At 37.6% G+C, this 26755-nt stretch overlaps 1 protein-coding gene and 2 pseudogenes across 1 annotated transcript in view; 2 read left to right on the forward strand and 1 right to left on the reverse strand.

The window, feature by feature from the left end:
* Positions 1 to 7166: 7166 nt before the first annotated feature.
* Positions 7167 to 8872, forward strand: LOC143409696 (protein FAM228B pseudogene; annotated as a pseudogene).
* Positions 8873 to 8902: 30 nt separating this feature from the next.
* On the forward strand, positions 8903 to 9540 carry LOC143409697 (large ribosomal subunit protein uL11 pseudogene; annotated as a pseudogene).
* A 2674-nt stretch (positions 9541 to 12214) lies between these two features.
* Positions 12215 to 26755, reverse strand: part of LOC143410789 (fibronectin-like) — a 62483-nt gene continuing 47942 nt past the window's right edge. The window contains 14 exon segments of the mRNA XM_076871509.1: positions 12215 to 12241; positions 12903 to 13009; positions 13464 to 13565; positions 15436 to 15591; positions 15806 to 15814; positions 17793 to 17931; positions 19028 to 19482; positions 20458 to 20547; positions 20714 to 20893; positions 21119 to 21208; positions 22092 to 22268; positions 23158 to 23245; positions 24099 to 24295; positions 25449 to 25538. Of these exon segments, the coding sequence (XP_076727624.1) occupies positions 12215 to 12241; positions 12903 to 13009; positions 13464 to 13565; positions 15436 to 15591; positions 15806 to 15814; positions 17793 to 17931; positions 19028 to 19482; positions 20458 to 20547; positions 20714 to 20893; positions 21119 to 21208; positions 22092 to 22268; positions 23158 to 23245; positions 24099 to 24295; positions 25449 to 25538 (1907 nt within the window).

The following is a 26755-nucleotide window of genomic DNA, read 5'->3' on the forward strand; positions in this document are numbered from 1 at the left end:
AATTATTAGAATTTTCTTTTTTAAAGACGAATCAAATTCCATTATAGGTATTTAAAAAAAAAGAAAAAGAAAACTATGACCTGGGTGAAAATACTTGAAATTGTGACTGATGAAGTTCTTGTACATAGAATGTGCAAAGAACTCCAAAAACTTATTTAAAAAATTAACCCTCCCTGGAAAAAAATGGTAAAGATTTGAATAAGCACTTCTTGAAGTAGAGTTTTGGTTGGCAAATAAACACATGAAAAGAAGGCAAACAACATTGATCATTACAGAAATGCCTGTTAAAACCACAGTGATGGACCACCGCACATCTCTTGGTATAGTTAGGATTTTAAAAACCCAGCTTATGTTGGCAAACCAGCAGAAACCCCGAAACTTTCATTCATCACTAATGAGAATATAAAACAGCACAACTACACTAAAAGCATGTGTATAGTTTCCAAGAAATTCAAAGATACACCTGGAATACAAGCCAGATATGACCTTTCTAGGTATTTAACCAAGAAAGATGAAGGCATACATCAATACAAAGGCATGGACATGAATGTTTATAGAAGATTTATATTTAACAGGTAGAAATGAGAAACCACCTTAATGTTCATTGACGTCAATAACTTATAGCAGGTCTAAATAAAGAACTACAAATCAAAAATGAAATAAAGTGAATGCTTAATACATGCAACACTTGAGTGGATCTCAAAATAATTATTCTGAATAATAAGATCATGATAAAATAATACATGTTTTACATACAATTCAATTTATAAAATTCTATTGAATATAAATAAAACTATAGAATTAGAATTCAGGTCAGGATTTTCCTCAGGAGGAATTAGAGTGGAAAAGAGGGAAGGGTGGCATAGGACATGGGGAATCTCAAGGGGTGATGGTTATGCTCACTATCTTAAATATGAGGAAGGTTTCAGAGGAGGATGTCAAAACTTAACTACTTATACATTAAAATATACAATGTATTAAATGTCAATCATATCATGGTAAACTAATACACTTTAAACAAGCCCTCTATTTTTAATGCAAAGAAATATAATCGAGGTGTGGTCATGAAAAATATTTTGCAGATAGAAAGCATTTGGAGTTGTTAAAAGAAATTAGAATAGAAAATTTGAATTAAAAGAGAAAAGACAATGACCATGATAGATCAATTCATAAAGCAAAAAAAAAAACAAAAACAAAAAAATAGAAGTAGTTCATACTTCTACACATGACTTAAAATTTACTCGTGAAGGTGAGTGGAATTTAAATAATGTGTATAATTCAAATAACACATACCTGGGGTACAAGCGTTTTATTATTGTTGTTTTTTTGTATGGTAGTAGTAGTTTGGTGAGTGAGAATATGCATTGTTGGAAAATTGAAATTATGATCAATTCCACTTATCCTCATATAATCTCATCTCTTCAATAATATAGATGACACTGGGAAACAGCTTGGGCATACCCCAGATCATAAGATCCCAGTGTCATGAGAAATCATAATCAGGCACAGGCACTTTCTTGACTCAACCTTCTCCTGACACTTTATCAAAGGGCACACTGTAGAACTATAGGAGAGTCAAAATCAAAGAAGGTAAGGGAATTCCAGTCATGGGAGGAGAGGAAAATTATTACAAATTAGGCCAAGATCTCTTTCAGGTAAATTAAGCCATTGTTATCCAAGTCAGTAACTATTCATGCCAAGTTCTGCAAGCCCAGAGCCTTAGAGTAGTAGAAATGGGTCAAATATTTAAAACATGTGTAGAAAATTAATAACTCTGATGGTATTTTCTTCAGTAAATTGTTAAGACTTGTGGTGAGATCTTGACAATTTTTCTTTCTCCCTTCCTTCCTTCCTTCCTCCTTTCTTTCCTTTCCCTCCCTCCTTCTCTTTCTTTCTTTTTTTTTTTTAACAGATGTTCTTTTAGTTGACTTCTGCTATGAAAATATCACAGAAGTATTTTCGTTGAGCTTTGGAAATTTTCATTGTAGCTATACCATTAGATATACTTCACATCTTTTTATGTGGAGGGGATGTGTCTATCTGAGTTAAAAGAAATGTTATAAAGACCACAAAGCAGTAATATTAATTACACAATGACTTTTTTTTCTACTTCAGTATTTACCTGGAGGTAGATTTTGCTTCCAAGAAGATATTTGGCAATGAAAGGAATTTTTTTATATATATACAAATAATGACTAGAGGGTCTACTAGTATCTAGAGATGCTACTAAATATGTTGTGACACACAGAACATCCTGTCCTCTTCTCCCAAGTAATAATAATAATAATAATAATAATAATAATATCCAATGCAAATATCAATACTGTTAAAGCTGAGAAATGCTGTTCTTTTCATTGACTATTTAACACCATGTATAAAGCAGTGTAATGATAAATACAAAAAATCATCACATCCATAGAGCTGACCTATGAAGGATAATAGAAAATAAGCAATCATGCATATTAATAAATAAATCAAGTAGTGGCAAGAGCTATAAAAAAGAACATAGAAAAGGGGGATTTAAGAATGACAAGGTACAATCTGGATAAAGAATTAAAACATCTAGAAAGCAATTGCTTAATTTTAAACAAAGCTTAGATGAAGAGGGGAAATGGATCATGCAACTATTTAGAGCAAGAACATTTCCACAAAAGGACAAGAAGAAGTGCAAAGTCCCTGATCTGTAACTTGTTTGTAATGCACAGAAAGAAATGCCAGCCAAGCTGACAGAGTGAGCATGGTGGTAAAATACAATGATAGAGAGGTAGACACAGTCATATCATGTAATCCTCACTCTAAGACAAAGATTCCTTGGTCCTAGATATTTTTTCTAACTGTGAGGAAAGTCAATGGATACTTCTGAGGAGGAGAATGCTGTAGTATAACTAGCATTATTAAATGAAAATGTCCTGATTCCTTCCTGGAAATCAGATGACAGAGAGTGGGGTGGGTCAATGTTAGAAGCACGAAAGCCAAATAGGAGTCTACAGCTTCAAATGCAAGAAATGCATGCTAATGAAGAGTGTTGGGTTCCCTATTCCCTGGGAGGCACTGTTATGCACGCATGTCATGAAGACCAAGAGACAGACATGATATAACAGCAGCAGAATGATTCATTTAGTTGATGTTGCTTCTAATTAAGGAAGAGAAAAAAAAAGAAAAACACAAGAAAGAAAACCTATGAAAAAGAGAAAGATAAAAAGAAAGATGAGAAAAAGAAGAGGAAGAAGAACTGTAGCTATCTTGCATGTGGACATATGTGCTTTGTTCTTTGTCCACATCTAAGAGAGATCCTAGTCCATTATTTCTCAAATTGAAGCCAATAAACCTGCATTTATCTGCTACTTACTACTAGACCTGCAGGTCCAGTTATCTGAAGATGCAGAGTAAACATAGCTTTATAAACAAAAAAGTCACCTTGAACTACATAAATAATGAAATTAGAAAAACAATAATTTCTTCAAAATAACAGCCTGAGCATTTTCATATAGGTTTTAAATTTAGAATCTTCATTTAAAATATTAAGATGTATTATTTAATTTTATAATGAGAATAAGTTCTAAATTTTGAAAAATAAAATTTTATACCTGAAAGAATAATCCATAACACTATGACGATATTTTAAAATTTCAAAATATTTTAGTGTTTTTTTCTCTAGGTTTTAGGTTTATATACAACATTTTTAAAGACCAAGGTCATATTATACATATGTATTGTAATGCTAATTTTTCTTATATTATTAAAATGAACATTTAACATGGCTTTAAATATTTTAATATTATTTTAATGACTATAAGAAATCATATCTTTCATATATTCCACATATGTCTGTTCTCCAACATTAAATTATGTATTTTTTCAGCTGGGTTGGTGGCCACATCTTTAATACCAACTACTTGGGAGGCTGAAATAAGAAGATGCTGAGTTCAAGGCCAGGCTCAGCAATTTAACCAGACCCTGTCTCAGAATAAAAAATAAATTAAAAGGGCTGGTAATATAGTTGAGTCAGATCACCCTTTTAGCTTCAGTCTCAATATCACAAAAAATTAAAAAGAAAATACTTATACTACTTTCTAGTATAATAAGTACTTTCCAAACATACTTCTTCTAATCTCTAAATACTTCCTAAGGATAAGAATCCATAAATAGGGGGCATTTTTAAGAGTTTTGGTGAATACTGAAAAATTCTTACCTGAGAAATGTTACAATTCAGACACTCACCACAGTGAATTAAGTGCTTTCATGCTGGTTCTATGAAAATACTAATTGTTATTTTATTTTGTTCCTTGTCAATTTCATCCAAATTATTTCCAATAAACTTTTACAAATGCTTAATATTTTTAGAGCATGAAAGCATTATTTTTCTTGATTACAAGATCTAAGTCCAAACATAACATTAGACACATATTTTGATGTCATTAGAAAAAGGAATTTTAGTAGATTTCAAAGTTTGAAAAACAGAACAATGGATATTAGAACTTTTCTACAACAAAAAGCAGGATATACATTTAATTATAAAATAGGGCACCTTTGATTCATACCAGAAAAGGTGACAGGAACATTAAACTAATGCATACATGGGCCAATGTTACCTAAGCACTAGTTTACACTGAGAACACAATGAAAGTATGAATTTTCATTGTAGAGGACTATATTTTAATCTTGACATGAGCATATTAAAAAGGAGAATCAATATACCTGGAGAAAATCTTAATCATTTAGGTAACTCAAAATCTCACTATGTCTATTTCCAGCTATAATCTCTCCTAAAACTTTTTACAGATTTTTGGAGGCTTACTGCCTAAGAGAGAGACTGCCCTGAGATAATTCTCCCTATTTTTGTGACTAAATTGCTGACTCTTACCTTATATATAGTAAGCTTATATGTGTATTCACACACACACACACACACACACACACACACACACACACATATATATATATATATATATATATATATATATATACACACACACTATATATAGCAAGCATATATATAATCTATAAAATTGTAAATATATGTGTAGATTTTATACTATACATGTGTGTTTATATAAATTTATAAAATTATGCATGTATGTTTATAAATTTGCACTATATATACATATTCATTGAGTCATAAAATAAATTAGTTTAGAACAAAAAAGAGCATTAAAAACTTCATAAATTTTCATAATTTTTGGTTTCCTCTCTGTTTTTTTGGTTAACAAAGCCTTTTATTCAAATTAAGTCTTACAGGAAGTCCTTTTTATACTAACATAATAGCTGAGAAAGTAGTAGAAATAGGTAAATGGGATCTTGTAGGACCCTCGCTTCCCCATCCTAGGCTGAGCAAGAATTCCCTTACAGAACCATTGTACATATTTGAAAAACATGCCCTTCCTTGGAAACAACTATTCTATTGGTGGGAAACTTGTGTAAGATGCTGCTTTTGTTATAAAATTACCTAATATTATCTCAAATATAGGCAATGTATGATAAATAGTGGCCCTGATGTGCACTGTGAAGCCTGTTACTAGGTTTGGGGATCAATGGGGTTCTTGGTTGTATGTCAAGAGCTGCAGACCTGGTTAAGCTTGCATATTTTTTTTATGATGGAGACAGTTCAGTTCCACAGATATAAGTGTCACTTCCTTGATAGGACTGCACTGGGAAGGCACATACTCTGGATCTTTACTTAATTTGTGTTCCATAATATCTCTGTAGATTTTCACAGAAATAAGATTTCACAGAATAAAACAACTTCAACATACACAACAATAACCTTCAACAGGGCTAAATTTCATTTTGGGGTGAACTGCCATGAGAATCACTGATGAGGCACACGGGCTTTTTTGGCTCAAGCGAAAGAATGGGGTACTTGAAAACTGAGTGGTTGGACAGCTAGGAAGGAAACAGAAAGTGCACAACTGTCCTGAGTTAAAGGCTATGCATTCGAACAATAGCAGTTGAAGAGCTATCATGAAAAAGAACCATCATGGATGTACAGTTCAGGAACCAGTGAGTAGAACACTGGAAACGTAGCAGACACAGCAATACCTGCACTTCAAGGCATTGTGCTTTTCTGAAAGAGAGTAACTGTAATTGGAGCAAAAATGTAAATAAATTACTTAGTCTATTCACTTTGGAGATGGGTGAGAAAATGATAATGTTTAACAGAAGAAATGGCCAGGTCCACATTTTAGTCAATAATGTCACAGCCTTTTCTATGATTGCAAAATAAATGCAAAGGTAACTGGTGAAAACAGGTAAGTACAAATGGGGAAAAAAAGGAAAGAAATCAACAATAAAGACCAAAACAAAATAAATAAACAGAAGCCCTAAAAAGTAATGGAGATGTTTGAGATTACTCATGACCATGGTATATAATCCAGAAAGATTCTGTAAAAAATAAATTCTTGCTTAGGGGGAAAACAATGAGACTGTGAAGAGCACAGGAAGCAGAAGAGGACAGAGATTTTCAGAAAAGCACCAGCAATCAAGGGCCCCACTAGAGGGAAACCTGTCTAAAACAAAGGGAAGAGAAGAGACAAAGTAGAAGAAAATATACTGGAATATTGGTGAGGAAAAGACACAGAGGAAGGAATCCAGAGACTGAAAAGGGGAAGCTCATTAAACTATATACAGAAGAGGTCAACCGCCGCGGGCGAAGGCGGCGGGATTGGCTGTGACGGCCGCCTGTCACCGAGGAGAGGAGCACGGACTATGGCCAGTCCCCCGAACCGCGACCGGCGCGCGGCTCCGGGTCTCGCAGTCCTCCGCCCGCCTGGCGTCCCCAGCGCAGCCTGGTGGCGTCCTCCGCGGCGGAGGGGGCGCGCGGGGCTGCGGCGCGGGGACACTGGACGCGAACGTTCGTGCGTTCCAAAGCGCGCGCTCGGGCTGAGGCCGCAGGCCTGGGCGGGCGGCTCTCGGGCCTTGGGCCCAGCGTGGTGCAGCACAGCCAAGTGGCCCGGTGCACGCCGAGGGCGCGGAGCCCAGGGCTGGGGGAGGCCGCAAGCGCCCCGCGCCCCAGGTGCCGGAGTGGGCGCCTAGATCTGCCCGTGCGCCCACCGACAGCCTCTGCCGCAGACATAGGCCCTGGGGAGGCTGTGGTCTCTCAGAGTTTGAGGACTCGCAGATTTTGCCCTAAAGCCCCAGCTTCCCTTCTCTAAGCAGCCCGGCCTGCGCTCCGGCAGCCTGAAAGGTGCAGTTCGCCCACACAAGGCTACAAAAGTTTTTCTAGGGTCTCTGTTACTCGTGACCACAATGAAAAACGTAGGCGGCCATGATCTGGTAACTGCCACACTTCCCAGAGTCAAGAGCGCAAAAGAATGGTTGGAACCACAGCTTGCCTTCACGGAGGTATATTGAGGTTCTTAGGCTTTAGCTAAAGAAGATATTGATGCAGCTATTCAATCTATCTTATGTAGAGAAAAGTATATAATTAAGGAATTTGATAAGTATTTACAACATCATGACTTATTAAATATGAGAAGAAAAGAGATGTTGTATAAAAGATGGGTTGACCATGTGGCAGATCCTCTCCAGAAGAAAATTATAGACAAAGTTTGTTCACATAAGAAGATTAAAAAAAGGAGACAAGAGGAATCAGATAGTTTTCTGAACTACGTAAATAAAAAAGGGAAATGCATTTATACAACATTATGATCCAAAAGAATATGATCCTTTTTGTATGAGCAAAGAAGACCCCAACTTCATGAAAGTTATCATCCCACCGTTTCGTGACCCTCTGAAAAAAGCACAATGTGACAAGGATGATGAAAGAAGAACTCTCCTTCAGTGTGAGACTGGCAAACTATATACAATGAAAGAATTTAAAGAAATTGAGAAGATCCAGTCCAGATTCCCAATAATTTCTAATTCGAGGCACTTTATGACTCCAAATGAGTGGCTGAAACTGCCTACAAGATACATAGAAAGTGAATTTTGTAAAAGGAGCAGGTTAAAAGTGAAAGTGAATGTTAACGCTAGTAGTCTTGATTTGAAACCCTCGGCAAGAGTGCCTCATCTGACCGGATACCAAGAAGAAAAGTCAGTCACTTACAAAAACAAAGGGCCATCCTTTCCGGAAAAAGAACCTCTCTCTTATCAGGAGGGAAAGAACCCAAATACTACAGAGGCCAACTCCGAAGAACATTTTTCTTCCTTAAATGTCAACCAGGAGGCAGAAAAGGATGAAGACCAGGATGGGCGAGAGCCAGGGCAGCACACGGGGAGCCATTGCAGGCACCACCGTCTGAGCAGCGGGGAACTTCGCGGTGTGGTGGGCTTCCGAGAGGAGAGGAGGCAGGGGACCACCTGCTCTAGTGGGGGGTGGGACAGGAGAAACTGAGAGGCGGTGTCCTGTACTCAGAAGGAACGGAGACTGTTGGCTGCATCCCTGCAACTTGGCAGAGCTGCACATGGAGGTGCCGTCTGTTGGGGGGCCTGTGCTGTGCGGGATTTCCCTGGCTCCCTCTCCTGAGGTCCCACCTGTCTATTTTCCTACCAGTTCTCTACTATTTGCCACTTAAACCCAAGCCAGGTCAAAGTTTTGTTCCCTTAATTTAATCAAGACAGAAAATTTTCCAAAGGACCAACACTAAATTAAAGTAGTAAAATTTAAAAGTAAAAGCCCCCGAATGTAAACTGTATAGAAAATATAGGTGTCCACAGAGTTCAGAGCTCTCCTAAGAGAGCCACAGTGAAACGTGCTGGACCTTGCCCAGACCAGACTGCTTCCAGGACTGGGCGGAGCTCTTCCTCAGTTCTCTCCACCAGCTGTCCCAACTTTCTGGAGACAGCCTCTTTTTGGAGTGGCTTTAGAGAAGTCAAAATGCTTCCTCCTCCTCCTCCTCCTCCTCCCCTCCCAGTTAGAATTCATCAGTGAGCACGCAGCTCAGAAGAGGTCAAGGTGCGACTTCCTTTGGTTGCCCTTAATCATTTATCTGACACCAGCCGGTATGTGCCATGCTGCCCAGGTACAGCCCCATCAAGATCAAATTTGTGAACCTGAGGTGTACTGATGGCCCCCAAGATCAGCCCCCTGGGTCTGTCTTCAAAAATGTTGGTGGTGACATTGCCAAGCTAGCTGGTGACTGAAGGGCCTGGGAATCACAGTGAAACTGATTGTTCAGACAGGCCCAGATCAAGGCTGTACCCTCTGTCTCTACCCTGATCATCAAAGCCCTCAAGGAACCTTCGAGAGACGAAAGAAATGGAAAAACATTAAACACAGTGGTATTATCAATTGGGATGACATTATCAAACTTGCCCAACAGATGTGGCTCTGCCTTTAGCTAGAAAACGTTCTGGAATTCTTCAAGAGATTATGGGGGCTGGCCAGACTGTAGGCTGCAATGTTCATGGCCGCCACCCTGAGGATATCATAGATGACGTCAACAGCAGGATGCCCAGCTAGTTAAGAAGTGCGAAAGACAATATTTCAACAAAGGATCGCCTGTGGAAGAAAAAAGAAAGATGGAGAAACGTGAAGAGCCTGTGTCTCACGTGGTGATCTGTCCGTCTGACTTCTTTCCTGTCTCTCCATTTCCCTACTCCCCAACAGACTTTTTTACTCATGAAAATTTATTAAAATTTCAAAAAAAAAAAATAAACTATATACAGAAAATCCGAGCACCCAAATAAGAAGTAACAATTGGTCTTTGAGAGGAGTTTTAGATTCACGAAAGGAAGGAAGAAAGAATAAAAAAGAAAAGGAGGAATAAAATGAGGGAGACAAGGAGGGAAAGGATGAATGCAAGGAGGGATGGAGGGAAAGAGGAGAGTAGAGAACACATGGATGAATAACAATCAAAACAAGAGTCCTGAAAATGACCTCACTAAATAATCTGTCCCCATGCCCTCCCTCTGTGAAGGAGGCTGGGTGGCCAAAGCAAAACTTATTATTCAATGGAATGTTGGTAATTAGTTGAAATGTTTAATTTAACGGTTTAGTAAATTCAGCTAATAGTTTATCTCAAGTGTGTGATTAAGTTATTCTCAAGGAAATTCTTTTTTGTTCTAAATCTCAATTAAGATTTCCAACATGGGTTAATTCAAAAATAACTTAAATCCCCGCCCCCCCCCCCAAAAAAAAAAACAAATATGGATCTGTATCTTAATCCTTGCTAAAAAATGCACTTCAGATAGATAAAAGATTCAAGTAAGAGAAATAAAATCAGAAAAGTACAAAAAGCAGCAGAACATATTGTCTTAAATTATCTTTGAATAGGAAGGAACTTAAACATAAATTCAGAGCCATAAAAGAGAATCCTGATAAATTTGTCTACTTAAAATTTTAAAAAGTCTCATTTACAAGAAAAACCTTGAATAAATAAAAAAGACAACTGAAATTTAGAAGTATGTGTAATGTATAATAGACAACATCCTACTTTGTTAGTACTGAAAGAACTCAAAATAATCAAAGAAACAAATAGAAAAATGGGGAAAGTCAGATTATGACTACAGAGAAAATTATATATCAAAAGCTCTTTAGTCCTTGAGTTAATATTTAGACTCACTCACTGTGAAAATACAAATTAAAACTAAAATCCAATATCATTTTCACTTACCAAGTTGGCAAATATCAAACATTAGATAACACAATTGGAGGAAGAGAAATATATATATCTATATGTGTGTGTGTGTGTGTGTGTGTGTGTGTGTGTGTGTGTAAATACGGATAACTTTAATATTAAAATTTATTAAAAATGCATATTTGTCTCCATCTCTAGAAATTTTTCCTTAGACTATGAAATATCTGAAATTTTTTACTACTTTTGGTGTAGTAATTATCCTGTCTTTATACAAGCAGAATATTAGAGACTCCAAGGGCAAGAGATACAGAATACTATTGCTCATGAGATATCAAGCAGCCTGAGATTCATGTGTTCCTTAGTTTCTTTTATCTCATCAAGTTCCACATGGGCAACATGGAGGGATGCACATGTAATGAGTTTTCTTCACAACTGGGCAACCCTGAGCCCAGGAAATTGGTTATCTTTTCCACTTGCTAGTAAATAAATCAGCTTTCTTTCTAAAAGGGGATACCATCTCTGTCTTCAGCTTTGGTGGCTGAAAAACCTTAACTATGTGCTTAAGATCTAATATTTGACTTCTATTTTGTAGTCTAGTTGAGAGAGTAGATGGATAGATTAACAAGAAAGTCAAATAGCTTAACAGGTTAGTTTAAGTCTCTTAAGAGAATGATCCAAATACAAAAGGATCATAATAATAGTTTGTATTGGTTTATTCTTGTAAATTAGAACCACAGAATCTAATTGCCTAGATGTTTTATATTCCAGAACAAAAGTTGACTATAATCCAGAGGCTTATTTTATAATTTTTTTATCAGAACATGACCACAATCTTCACTTACATATTATCTGTGGCTTTAATAGTCTAAAGTATTTAGAATCTAACTTTCTACAGAAAAAGTTGGCTGACACATGTTCTAGAGATTCTTTGTGAAGCTACAAAGAATGAAAAAAAAAACAGGATGTTTCTGTGAGCAATACAGAGGAGTTGGATAACTCTCAGTATCAGGACAACAAATTACTATAAGTCTTTTGTCAGGAAAGAAATACAATTTTTATCTGAAAATATATTCCTCGAAAGAGTAACTACTTACTCTAAGGTTAAGTTAAGGCACAACACCTGGACTAAGAAACATCTATTCCTTCTCAGAGACAATCACTTGAGATAATATCTTATTTATTCAAGAAGTCATTTTCCAATCGGACACAATTCAGACTCTAAAAATAGAAGGAGACTGCAATTTGCCTGTTCTCGGTTATCTTTAAGTTATTAAAGCTTAATAGTCAGATCCTCCTTGGCAGAATATCTCCTATTAAGTACTGATTATCAACCAGAACTGTCATATGCCTCACTTAATGATGGAGCCATAATTTTGAGAGATACACTGGTAAGACATCAATGAGATTACATCTATACAAACTATGGTATAACTGGGCTATATAACCTCATGAGATGGAAACTGTTTTTGTGGTACCATTGACCTAAATGCCATTACGTGGTACACAATATACATTGATGCTTCTACAGCCAAAGCAACATAATATGTTTTTCAGGTCCCATAGACTCCCTACAAATCAAGGTAAACTCAGACTGTGATACTGATATAACCACTCTAACTATAAATGAAGGTTCCACTTTTCTAGTGTGTTGAGTGTGTAGCTACCCATCTACTAAAATCACAACTCAGGTTTACAGCTCATTCATTTGATTTGCTCTGGGAGATCTGTGAAAAAAAAAGAATTTTAATCAATAACAACTTGGCTGTTTTTTTATAAAAATGACTCAAAGGTAAAATATTCTTTTGAAATTTATTTTATTCATACCATACATCCCTCAGCCTGATTGTAACTCATACACTTCTTGTCTCTGTTTTATGAAATGATAATATTCCAGGCAGTGGCTCAGAAATGCTTATTTGCCCCTGGGTCACACATCAGAGGTTACATACATACTGATGGGTAGAAGGGTAAGCTTCAATTTGCTTTAAAAGAATATGATAAAAAGAGAAAGGAAAGTGAATGGCATTCTCAGTTGATCAGTTTGATCACTTTTATAGATTGCTTCTCAATGGGGAAAAATATCATAGACATTACTTCAAGTTTTCAAAGAATTAATATTGGACTAAGTGGTTCCCTAAACCCCTCACCATTCTACCTCCATTATTAGACTTTTCTGCTCACAAATGCCTATCACTCCCAGGAGTTGTTCATTATCAAGTCAAAGCATTTTTCTTTCCAAACCTCAGATTGCAGCATTTCCCAAGGCTTATTGATAGTTTTGAGGGGAACCAAACTTTCCAGATAAGATATTTTATACTTTAAAAATCCTTTAGCCTCCCCTGTGTCATATCTAAATTGCAGGGAACCTGGCACATCCCATCTTACCTGCTGGCCTCCAAAGCATGTGCAGCAACAAATGGCACCTAAAAATTCCTTCTGCCACCGTTATCCCACCTGGTAAACCTTCCCATCATCGTAGCATGTTGTTCCATCTACATGTAGGCACAAATCAGAAGCACATGTAAGACCAAGAACAGCAATGCAGACTCAGCTTGATACAAGGGTGGGTTCTATTTTATCCTAAATTTGTATCATCAAAGTCCAAATTACTCAAATTTATATGAATCATCATAAGAGAGGTACTACTTCTCAGATCTTAAGGCAGCATTTCCACAAACTAGATCTAATAGGTTCAATGGAAATCATATTTTAAAAGTTGAATTGACAGACCAATAGAGACTTCTTCCACCATTTTCACTGCACATAATGATCAAAATACTCAGAAAAGTGCTAAAGTGGCCTGTAATAACATTCCATCATGACTCCTTTTTCAGGCTCACCTCCACTTTTCCAAATCAAAAGATGAACAAAGCCTCTGTTCAAACCTCAAGGGGACCTAAAGTCTCCAGTCCATCCTGTGAATGGGCGTTACAGCCCCTAATGGAAGTGGGTGTGCCAATAGAGCTCCGGAAACCATCTCGCCATTGTCTGCCCTGCGAGTCCACTTCTCCCCAATCTTGTAGTTCACATCATTGTCGTAGCACCATTCTATGTGGGTGGGAAAATCACAGGCAGAGTTATTTGTGTTCTGACTCTCAAGAGAAAAGCACACTGGGATATAGAATTTTAAAATCCACATATCTGGAAAGAATGACAAGTTAAAGGTCACAATCCCTACTGTGAACTGATTCTTCAGTTGGACTTAAAAGTACAGTTTCTACTATTTATTATTTTCTAGGCCATTTTAAGGCACTCCGCAGTAATCATGTCATAGCACTTGGTCAATGATTTCCATTTAAATTTTCATTAAGGTTTAAAATTGTGGTGAATGAAAGCAGGATCAGAGTAGTCTTTTAGGAATATATATATATATTTTAAAGTCAGTTTTGGATTTGCAGAGACCTTAGATACAAAGAAGTGCAATGAAACAGATCAGCATTTTCTTTCTGCCATGACCTCTTGCATGTAAGTTGAAAGAAAGAATAAACATAGATGACAAAACAATGATAAACCCTGGCTATCATCCCTACAAATAGAGACCTGGTGCTGAAGAGGATCCACAAGTCCTATGCCTTTACCATATGTAAAAGATGACTTTTAGTCTCTGAGATTTATACTAAATAGAACACACTTAGGAAGTTTACATCAGAATGCATTTTTTCTTCTAATTTATAAAATCAACAATTCAGTCTTCTCAAATTGGAAGAAAAGGCATTAAACAACTATGACATTCAAGCAAAGAATATGTAAGTTGATCTAAAGACACTCATAAACAACCCTAGACTTCTGCTCCCACAATTGCACCTAATAGTTACGCAGGCAAAAAAACAGGCAGACTTTTAGAAAGTAGTTCATTTTCAGAAGTTAAAAACCAACCACCTCATTGCTGCCACATGTTAGCACACCCAACTCTACCGCAGTGCACGCCCATACTTCTGCTCAGCCTCCCAATTTTATATACCATTTTCAGGTGGCCAAGCTCAGAAGTCTACACTGTAAAAATCAGTTCGCTTTTGAATTTCAATCTGGATTAAGCCATTTCATGTATACAAGTCAACTAATATACTTTTAAGAAATCTTTAAAAATCTGTTCTGTTTTACTTCCATGAATATGATTTCTGTAAAAGTTGATAAAAGGCTTGTTTATATGGTATAATGGTTAACACTTGTAAAAATGAACCAATGGTCAATAATGATTATATCTCCTAAAATCGAAGGATAAGTGAAAGGTTATAAATTCTAATAGTAACTCTCAAAGCACAATAGATAATCCTAGGATCACTGTAATTTGAAACATTAAAATCTCTATAATTTGAAAATCAAATATATTTTGGTGAAGTGGCTTTTAAATTATGGACAAGTAGTATATCTGTACATTTTCCTTTACATTACTAGCAATATTCAAACTATGTGGCTGGTGTGTGTGTGTGTGTGTGTGTGTGTGTGTGTGTGTGCACATATTCAATGTGTGTATTTGTGATGTGTGTGTATAATGTGAGAGTGTGTGTGTACATGTGTATGTTTGATTTGTGCTAAATGAGTATGAATATGAATCATCATCTTGAACCACATTCAACACTAAAGATTAAAAGAGAATTGGGGTTTCTCTGACTGGTACTCTCAATGAGAACTGACTCCACTGAGTTTGACTTAACAGAAAATTTCAAAAGCATCACCAACAACTTGCTTTAATCAGTAGTTGTAGTAGCATACGACTTGAAATGAAGCAATATTCAACAAGTAAAATTTCCCACCATTTTTCAATGATGCAAAATGTTACTTTGAGTCCAACAGTTTTCTCAAATGTTTGGAAGAGCTTGTGTCTACCAAACATGACTCCTTGGTACATTAATGCGAATGTATGGAACTGGAGGAGATGGAGGAAGAGTGGATGGTCAGAGCAAGCTACTCTACTCACTAGATGAATCGCATCTGAAATGCCCACTGCCAAAGCCCAAGCACTGGCATGTGAGTTTAAAACCAGTTTCAGATATTCGCTCCCATTCGTCTCCAATGTCATAATGGGAAGCCAAGTAGGGGTCAAAGCAGGTGTCATCAATAGGTTGGTTTGGGCCTATGAGCAAAAGGAAGAAAAAGCAAAAGAGACCTATTATTTGTGGTTTGGAAGAAGAAGAAGAAACCAGAACATTATATACAATGACTTAATCTAACAGAAAAATTCCGGTAGCTCTAAAATTCCATCTGCTCCATGGATGTATCAGCCACTCTCATAAATGATGTAAAGGTGTAGCCAATTGACACTTGCCACCAGCATCTGAAAAGGAGACCATCTTTCACTTTTGTCTTCAATTGTAAAAATGATCAAATCTGGTAAATCTACTTTATAGAACACGGAATCGACCTTGAGGCAATTTAAGCCAGGTAAGAAGAAGGGTAGCGATGCCTCTCCATCAGGACCTGAGTGACCTTGAGTTAATTATTTAACATCTCTCTCACGAGGCCAAGAAGCCAATGTATTGTCCTTTTGCCAACCTGTAGAAAGTGCTCACTAAACTAAGAAATATTATCAGAGGCTACCTTCTGCTTATGATGCAAAGGTCTTAGCATTTTTATATACTGTTATAATGCAGTCTTCACTTTTATTATTGCATTTTTTTGCATAATAGTTTGGAAATCCTAGATTTTGCAAAATAGTTATTATGATAGTAAAACTGATTTTATTAATAAAACCAACTGTTTCAAATAGGAGAAATCAAATGGGAAGTACATGAGTTAGGACTAAGTAACAGTCTCATCATGTGACCGAAGATCTTGTCTCTTTATGTTTTAGAAAAACTTGTTTTAAAATAATTTGTGTAAGCCAGGCATGCTGGGTACACACCTGGAATCCCAGCGACTCAAGAGGCTGAGGTAGAAGGATTGAAAGTTTATGGCCAGCCTCAGAAAAATAGCAAGGCCCTGTCTCAAAATAAAAACTTTTAAAAAGGACTGGGGATGTGGCTCAGTGGTTGAATGCCCCTGAGTTCAGTCACTGATACCAATAGCCAAATTCAAGAGACCCTGGATATCATGAAGAACACCACTGCCAGGAATACGGAGTAGGAAAGAAAAACAGAAAGAACTTAAGACGGTTAAATGGGGATTCATTATTCCAAAAATTTTCAGGAGTTAAAATTCTATCGTAACTAATGTTATGGAGATGGAATCTTTTAAAGAAAATAAAAAGATGTGGAAAAGCACAAAAACCTTTATGCTCTCAAAAATTCCTTTCACACAACAATTTTGCCATTAAAGCCACAAAATGCAATACCTAATAACAAAGACAAAAGAACCTCCCCGCAGCCTGCCAGCAGTTAGCTGCTATAATTCACCAAAGTTTACACATATAAAATAGTAGTCTTTTGTCAGATGAAGAATAAGGCTGAAATTATATAACTGGACCCTAGGATGGAATTCTGTCACATGGCATAGACATGACTTACCACTCCTTTTTGGTGTGGAGAGAGACCCTTCCAATGGGAAGATTCAGGATTCAGGATTCACGATTTTGATTTTTTCCTACCTCATGTTCCTGGGTGAATAACATCAGCTGTTGCAAAGTAAAAGTCAGATGGCATGCTACTGGCTTGAAAGGACTTGCAAAGTGCTACAAAGAAGAGTGAGTGGTTGCCGGGCACAGTGGCACATGCCTGGAAACTCAAGCTACTTAGGAGGCTAAGGTAGGCCAGCTTCAGCAATTTAGCAAGGCCCTAAGCAACTTAGCAAGCTCCTATCTCAAAATAAAAAATAAAAAGGGCAGGGGATGTAACTCAATCCCCAATACCCATTCCCCACCCCACAATAAAGTCAATGGTCATTTAACCTTTATGATGGTTTTACACCTATATCATCAGGAGAAAAAAAGTGAAATAACTTTAGAATTAGGAAGCTGTTTGGATAAAAATGGGTTGCAGAGGAGAACTTCCCATTAGTTTTGGTACTAAGAATCACTCTAGGGGACCACAGCATGGTGAGAAGGAAGGGGTACGGGAAAGTATACCAGGAAACCAGTGCCTCATATCAACTCAAGACACTGGGAAGGATTCAATACTTTTGGGCTAAAAAACTGGCCTGTCATCCTAACACTGCATGTGTGTTGGTGAGGACACTTAAAGTTAAATGAACTTAAGGTTGCTCACGTACTTCATATTGATGGTAGGCACACTTCCCACAGTTGCAAGGCAACAAGCAACAAAGGAACAGTCACTAGGAAAAGCCTTCTCTGGTGCAGTCCAACAAGGAGTATGTGCCTAAACCACATGTGAATTTACATACCAGGGTTGCCCACAGTCACAACCTCCTCCAGAACCTTGTGCCTCTTCAGGTTTTTCATTGCCTCCACTAGGATGGTGTAGGTGGCCCCTCGGGTAAGGCCTGTCAGAGTGGCACTGGTGGAAGTTCCAGGAACTCGGAACTGCAATTATTGGTACAGCCAAAATGGGGAGAGAGCATTATAGTAAAGAACAGATGCGGGCTCCCCTGGTCCCTTATCATTAACCCTCACTGTTTAAACAAACCAAAGGGAAACTAATAAAGACCAGGGGTATATAGGAGTCCCAACTGGCCAAGGAGAAAAATGGAATGAGCATGGAATAGTCACTTCTCTCAGATTTTCCTACCCAAAGTCTGCCTATGTGCTCCATAGTTAGCAGGAGCCCTCAACGACACTAGCCGCCTCTTAATCCTACTAGATGTGGCTCTGTAGAAGCCCATGGAAGCCCTGCATGATCCTTTCACATCAAGCACAGACACTGCTCTCTGTGGAGACAGGCAGGCCATGCACAGTGGGCAGTAGACCACAACACAATACAGAGTCCTTAAAACAATGGCACATCCTCAAACTCAGGTTTCTAAGCTCAGGAATCTCCCACAACATAGTCATTTTAAAAAACTGTGCCAGTGGGACAAATTAAAGGATGGGGTTTTAGTAAGAGAATCCATTACTTCTAACAGCTGACATGCACAGCTCCTCTTACATTCATTTTCCTTGTATATACTACAGATAATGGGATTCTTCAAGGACAAACTAAGAATGGTGCACAAATGTAAATTCAGTGGAATATCTTTCTTCTTTTCTAAGATCATCTCTTTGTTCATCTTACTATGGAGCCTCCAATGTGTGAAGATAATACAAATGATTTCATTCTCTACTGAATAAAAGCTAATGACGCTCTCTGGTACATCCTCCCAAGTAGAGCCATATGGACTTTTAATAAATGATCAGTGCTTAAATGTGCCATCTCTCTAAAAGTTCTAGAAGTAGCCATTTTACATCAGAGCCTCTTAATCCTACTAGTAAGAAGCCCATGGGAATTGATAACCATTACCAATTAGTAACCATTATCAATTCAGGCAATGAAGACTATTTATCAACCTGATCAAAGCCCCTGGGGAAATCAGCAATTCTCAGATTACAAAACACTTTCCCAGAAGGAAAACTTTGTCACTTCTTTCCTCTAATTTATTCCTTTCTGAGCTTCCCAGCCACAGGCAGGGAGGGAGCTGATTACCTGTAAGGTTTCTTCTGTCGTGCCAATGGGCTGACATGAAATGATATACTCAGAACTGTCCTGGAATGGAGTCCAAGAGATGGTTGTCTGAGAGAGAACTTCTTGTCCTGTAGAGGCATTTGGATTGAGCTCCCTAATGTGAGGGTAGAGGTGGTAGTCTACTTCTTCCCTGGGGACATGAATCTCATCTATAGTCGGCGAGTATGGTCTTGGCCTATGCCTTACGGGGGTGACCGCTGTGGGTAGTGTGGTTCTCCTAAAACCATGTTCCTCAATGACCATTTGTTGCCCCAAACTGGGCTGCCGATGGCTTGTGCCAGGAAGCTGAATACCGTTTCCATTGTCAACCCCAGGGCTGGTGATGAATGGGGTCTTTGGTACTGTGGAGGGAACATCCAAGATCTCTGTTCCTTGAAGATTGGGGTGAGGAAGGGTTACCAGTTGGGGAAGCTCATCTAGCCAAGAGAGGTTATAGCAAAAAAAGCAAAGTGCGTTAAGTTTCAGTAAGTAGCAACCATTATCAATTCAGGTAATGAAGATTGTTTATCAACCTGATCAAAGCCCCTGGAAAACCAGCAGTTCTCAGATTACAAAAAAAACCCACTTTTTCCCAGAAAGAAAACTTTATGATTTTTCTCAAAGGTTTCTTTATAGTTTAGAAAGAAAAAAAGTGTTAGCATGAATTTATTAGAGACACAAAGCTTTGAACCATTGAGCACCACAGAAGCTGCCTCTGTTCAAATTAAGCCTAATGAAACTGCAATGTGTAGTGCCTCCCCACCCCATTCTCTTCTCTCTTTAAACCTGAGAAACAAATTATAGGAACTAGAATCCACAGTGATCATGTCAGTATCAGAAGTATGAGAATTACAGAGGTTTAAATCAGAAGTATGAGCATTGCAGAGGTTTAAATCAATAGTTTTCATGGTTGGAAATGGTAAAAAAGAGGTAAGAACACATATTTGTTTTGAAAGCTTTCCTATTGCCATATGTACAGCATTTTCTCCAAATTGAACTAAGACTGAATGACAAAGTAAAACATTATTTAGTTCCAAATTTCAGAAATCAAATAATAAGACAATGGGAGGGGTTTCTATGCCTCCTTTTTTTAAAAAAATAGTCAACACAAAGTATAGAAGAATAGCAATAACAACTTGGTTTTATATTTCATATCAGATTTGAATTTTTGAAAGGTAATAACAAGGTTTTATATTGACTGGCCTTTTAATAAATAAATAAATAAAATGGAATTCTACAGAGGATGTTCAGTTATTCCTCCTGTCAGAGAGTACAAAATATACACTGGGCCATTAGAAAAAACATCCATGAGATACGCATCAAAACATGGAGAAACCCTTTTCACAATGCAAAATCCATCATTCATTAGTTTAGTCTTAACGTTCCTCTCATTACTTGGAAAGTGCTTTTACCTGTCTTTTTCCTCCCAATCAGGGGCTCACTCTTCTGGTTGTTCTTCAGGGCAATGATGTAGATTGTGTACTCGGTTCCAGGTTCTAGGCCTGATGGGCAGAATAGAATGTCATGTCATATGGAGGGTACTGTGTGGAGAATGTCTTTTGAAGTGCAGGGCTTCCCTTTCTCATGATATAACATCAAAGATACAGATGGAGTTTCAAGACTTAGACTGTCAGAGGGAGTAAAGAGGAAAGGGAGGGAGCACAATACCAGTAATAGTGGCCTCTGTGACACCAGGTTGGGGCCGAGGGACCACTTCTCTGGGAGGGGACCCAGGCTTTTCATATTTGATGATGTAGCCAGTGATCTTGGCACGGGGTGGTTGCCATGCTACCAGCAAGGAGTCAGGGGTGGTAGTCAGGAAGCACAGGTTGGATGGTGCATCAATGGCTAAAAGAAAGCAAAACTAAGTCTCAGAAATAAAAGCCAAGGAAATTCTCCCATATTCCCGCCCCCCCCCCCAGCCCTTTTAATCAGACATAAGAGAGTGAAATTCTGTAAGCTCTTCCCATGGTTCACAGGGAGTCATATTACAAAGACCCTTCATTTGTTTCTTAAGTTCATGTGTCTGATTATACTACAAGCCAGTGGTGTCCCTCAGCACAAAGCAGTTACCAGTGGAGGCATTGATGACCACGGGGGAGCTGTGGGCATTGTCATTCAGGGTATACAGGTAGATCTTGTAGTCCGTGCCGGGTTGCAAACCTGGGATGTGAGAGGAGATGGTTTTTATGTGTTCTTCTTTACTAGGAAAGTTTTCAAGCACACACCTGCAATTTTCTTGGCTCATCTACCCACCCATGTTTATACAGACCATGGAAGTGGTCTACCTTTGAACAATAAAGTAGAACATAATGTGGATATTAACTGTTATTGTGGAGCATACTTAAAAGCAAATCACTAATGCAGCGAAGGACCTCCGACTAAAATAAATTTTTAAATGCAAAAACGCTACTTTAGAAGCAGTCCTCTTGGAGAATGAGGGGTGCCCCACTGAGTGTACTTTCTCTATAGGGTAATTAGGTGGTCATTATTTGGTACCTGGAATCAGAATTGTACAGCACAAAAAGACCTAAATTGATCTATTTTATCAAATTCCCTCTGAACTTTGACCTTTATTAAGTAATGTTGTTTGTCTTTATTAATTATGTCTTTTTAAAATCTATATTAATGCTAAGAACTATACACCACCATTTCATTTTTTTTCTTTTCTATTTTCATTTTTTTGTGCTTCTGGGGATGGAAGCCAGAGCTTCACCATGTGCTTTACCATTGAACCGAATCCTCAGATCCTATTTCTTTTGGTTTTACATTATTTTACTTTTTTTTTAAATAAGAAAGGGCATAGGGATGAAAGAACAAATCTGATAAAAAGACATTTCTCTGAGGCCACACACTAGACCAAAATCAGAGATTCAAAGGACAAAACTATTTTGGTTATGGTATAAGAATAACTGTTTCAAGCTTTGTTATCATAAAAAATTGGAAATAAATTGAATCATATAAGACATAGAATAACTAAGAAGCTGGTTTACATTGTGAATGTTGATTGACTGTCACTTGTGGTGAAGGTGGTGGGTCCCCTCACCTGTGATGGTATAGCTTCTGACATCTGGGCCGATGGTTCTCTGAACTGGGGTCTGGCCATTGGCTGGGACAGCATCAACTTGGAAACCAGTGATCATCTCAGTCTTGGTTTGCCAGTTAATGGTGATGGTGGTCTCAGTAGCATCTGTTACACGAGCCCTTCTGGGAGGGCTGACATCTGCATGGGATTATAGCTAGAGATTAGTGCCTGCCTGGCCCATATAGGTGAGATTTCGATCTTTTAAAACATTTCTTTATGTTTTAAAAATGCATCCTCTTCAGAAAATACATTGATTAAATAATTTGTAGATTATCTCCCTTGGCATTCAAAGAATGTTCAACAGTAATTAGGAAATATGGAAATAGTTACATTGGGTGCCTTTTTCTTTGAAGAACTGAAAAGCTTTATAAATACTACCAGTGGTTCCCAGGTCTGACTTTATAGTACCTACAAATACTTAAGTAAGTATTAAAATGATTAATTTACTGTACTGTAAAAGTGTGTGGTAGGAATTATAATAGCATGGCCAGCTAGCAATTATATGTATATATAGCCAGTATTATTGCTAGTATTTCATCGTTTTTATAGGGCTTCATATCTTTTCTCTCAACAGAAAAGATTCCTATTTTATCTCTATTTTATAGATGATGGAACTTTTGACACTTTATATGACGGCTGAAAGAGCGCACAGCAAGTTATTGATGGAGCAGAAACTAAAATCTGGGCCAAATTTGATCCCATACTTATGGTGCTGTTAAGATACAGTAGAATTCAACATGTCCTCCCCAGACCTAACTCCAGGAAAACAAATTCTAACAAGCGGAGCATAAAGTAGCTGTTAGTCCTAATCTTTAACACCAATGTTATACCATTATGAAAGGATTTCATTTTAGGTATCAGTGGAATACTTTCTGAAGGGGCAAAAAAGGTAACAGTCAAAAAGATAGGGAATCCCACCAATTTCCACATTGGGATTCATTCCACTTTTAACTTAGTGACCAGAGAGATCATTTATCATTCTTTGTTTATACAGAAAATTTTGAGACTAGAAAATTGGATTACTTACTCTCGAGAATGGTGATGATCCCCTGAGCTGGTCTGCTGGTCAGTGTGTCCTTAAGACCATAGACACTCACTTCATATTTGGTAGCCACCTAGAAATAAGGGCTTGGTGAGCTTTAGCAGTGTCATTGCAAGAAGCCCCGGGAGTTTCACCATGGCTTAGATAATTCAGTGGTTATTAGTAAAAAAGAAATAAACTAACAAATCTCACAACACTGTCAATTCCTAGATTAATTTCATCTCTACACTACAGATGACCAGCAACAGACTGAAATTAAATGAATTTTAAAATGCTCTTATGGGCTTATGCCCAAGTAAGCTATAACTCACATTTTCATGTAAAACTGATGATGAAAAAATAAGAAAAATGGGTAATAGCCTATTTTTTTTTCTTTTATGATATGACAGGTGTAAATCAAGAATTTTTATGGTCACAGACAAAGATAATTTTATTTTCTGTCTCTGAAACCCTTTTCTGTAGTTTCCCTGTAACTGGTCTTAAGATATATATTAATTCTCTGGTACTCTAGCTAGTTTTCCATATATAAGTCTAGAAGGATTTAAAAATTTTTTAATGAGGGTAGGGTCAAGTTGGTTGGTACAATCTGGAGAACATTTCTTGCCAAGATGACATCACTCAAAAAATGTATAACTAAATGAATTTATGTACTCAGCCTACTGATATGCAAATTGCCCCCACATATATAGAATACTTCCAAAAGAGCTGCACAAAATCTAAAGCTATTTATAAAATTCTGTTCCAATAGTCATCTGGAAAAGCTTAGGTCAACAAAAAGCAATTCTCTTGATACAAAAATCACAATAAAATTATTCGACAGGAGAGGAAAAGATCAGTTGGATAGAGCATGAGATTATGTTTCTACCACCTAATAAACTATGTAAGAGAGGCTCTACTTTATTCCAATGACAGAAGTCACTTCTTACCATGAGTCCTGATACAACCACAGAGGTGCTGTCAGGAGCAAGGTTGATTTCTTTCATTGGTCCGGTCTTCTTGTCTTTGTGGGTCACTCGTACTCGATATCCAGTGAGCTGGACATTGGGTGGTGTCCACTGGGCACTAAAGCTTGTTGGTGTAATCTGAGTAAACCTCAGGTTGGTTGGAGCAGGGATGGCTGTTGAGTTGGTCATTGGTCAAAGGTTATCTTACAGGAAGTGGGGAGAAGGGAACATAGAGTGAATTCCAGAAAGTAGAAGGGATAGCTCTTGTTGGATTAGAGGATTCCCTGGTCCAGAAAAGATTCAGTAGGAGAACGTAACAAGAAGGGATACAAAAGGAAGAAAGTTTGCTGAAATGTGTGTTCTATATCTGCCAATTCTCAAATCCTGAAAACACTTTAAATACTTGAGCTCAGTAGTCTCTGTATCACATTTGAAGACCAGTGTTTAAAATACTGTGGGAAGTAATATTTTCAAGTGTTTCAATGTTCAAATAGTCCAGTTCCATCCTGTATCTCTCAAAGTAAGACAAGATCTGCCCACTGTCAAGTTAAAGAAGATACCAAAGAAGCTTTCTGTGCCCAAGAAGAGACTAATTTTTCAACAGAGTTAGTGGTGATGATGCTGGACATAAACTTTCTAAAACTGAAGACATTATCCTGGACAGATCCAATGCAGGTAATTCTTTATGAATTGAGAACTTTTGAAAATTAATAAGAATTCAGTGTTCATTTTATTTAACCCAGATTCAAATTATTTAACCCTTCTGGGACTTCCAGCAAATTTTTATTTGAGTTGAAATATTCACTAATTCTATTTAATAATATACTCAAACAAAATTGTGATATATCAACTTCCTTTTGGGAAGTCCTTTTTGGACTATGAAGAACTAAACACACTAAAATAGGCTTTTTTTAAGGGAAAAAATTAAAAGCATTCATATTTAAGAAAGAACATACTGTCTAATGAAAAGAAATGTCCAGCAACTCTAAAATAATAGAGTTTTTGAGATATTCTTCTTGGGAGTTTCATTTTGTTGTTTTGTTTTTGTTTTTCTGTTTTTTAAAGCATAGACAGCAAAGTTTCTGAACTAATTTCAGTCCACTGTGGAAGCAGGAGTAGAATGTCACTGACTGAATTGCTAATTATAAATCACTAATTGTTGAGTGAGATGTCTTTTAATTTTCAAGATCACTGAAGAAAAAGTAATGACAAGGCTTCCCACACCATCATCATCACAAAAGACAAGGTGTATATTTAGAAGTAGTGTTTCTTTTTGTTTTTTAAAATCGGTAGGCAAGGGCTACTTGATAAGCATGTTGCTCCAAGACTCACGTGTTTCCTGTCTTCCTTTAAGAGGTATGCTCTCATGGTGTTCGTAGACACTGGAAACACTGACTAAATATTCAGTCCCAGGCAAGAGGTCTGAAGAGGCAAGTGAGACCCATTTTACACTTGTGCTTGAAGGTAGGAAAAACCAAAGTACTCCTGGGACTATTTCAACCGATACCATATACAAGCTTTCAGTCCTGCAAACAACTTACAACTATATAAACATGGATACCTGGAGACGGTCTGTAAGCAGGTGATGATGAAGGGTCACCTTGCCCTGAGTCCTCTCCAAGCCCTGTCCTAAGTTCTTCCTCTGTATGACTTAGTTCTATCTGCACCTGACAGTGTGACCACTGGGAGCACAGGAGACAATTGCTATGGTATCATGGGTGATCACTGAGCCCTCCCCAAGACTCTACATGGTGGTTCACTATTTTCTAAAGCAGTTTTATAATGACACAATATACTGCAAATATTAATATATGTAGTTTGACAAGTTTTGACATATATTTAGCTTACAGAACCTTCACTACATTCAACATAAAAAAATATAACCAGTACCTCTGGATGTTTGGTTGGTGACAACCGCCCCCCACTTTACAAAGAAGAAAGCTGAGGCAAACAGAAATGATCATTTTTAAATGACTTGCCCAGGATCATTCAGTGATTGACCCAGGTCAGGACCAATGGTCTTAATAAGCTTTATTGGAAAAGGGTCACATGATAAAGGGATAGCAATCAATTGAGCCATATTAATATATTTTAAAAGTTTAGCCTACATCCATGAGTAACCCTTTCTCCCATTTTGATATAACCAAAGGGTACAGAGGAAGCTTTCCAACCTTTGAACTTCTGCTCACTATACCCTCATTCCCCTATATACTGTTGACTCTTCAGTCTTTCTGCAGAGGGTCCTGCAAGGTTTGGAAAAGGACCAGAAGGGAGGCTAGATGCTGGAACTTCACATCTTCCTTCCTAGTTGCCAGAGGCAATGTAACTTAACAACTGGGGACCTCAGTTGTTTCATCTTTAAAACAGGATAATAATAATTCTCTAAGGGGGAAATGGCTACCTTGAGGTCATAGCATTAGGACCAGAAGGTCTTAGAACACATGAACATGTAATAGGTATTGGTTGAGCAGGAACCAACATGCAATGCAGGGTTTAGTGTATATCAGGTGATGAGGTCACCAATGGTTCCAGAATGCTCTACAACAAAAATAGTGCTGTGGACGCTATCATGCAAATATAAGGATGTTCTCTGTCACCAGCCAGCAAGTAAGAAATCAAGATCATGGTCACACATAGCT

This window comes from Callospermophilus lateralis, chromosome 11, assembly GCF_048772815.1.
Source record: "Callospermophilus lateralis isolate mCalLat2 chromosome 11, mCalLat2.hap1, whole genome shotgun sequence".
In the NCBI taxonomy this organism is placed as follows: Eukaryota; Metazoa; Chordata; class Mammalia; order Rodentia; family Sciuridae; genus Callospermophilus; species Callospermophilus lateralis.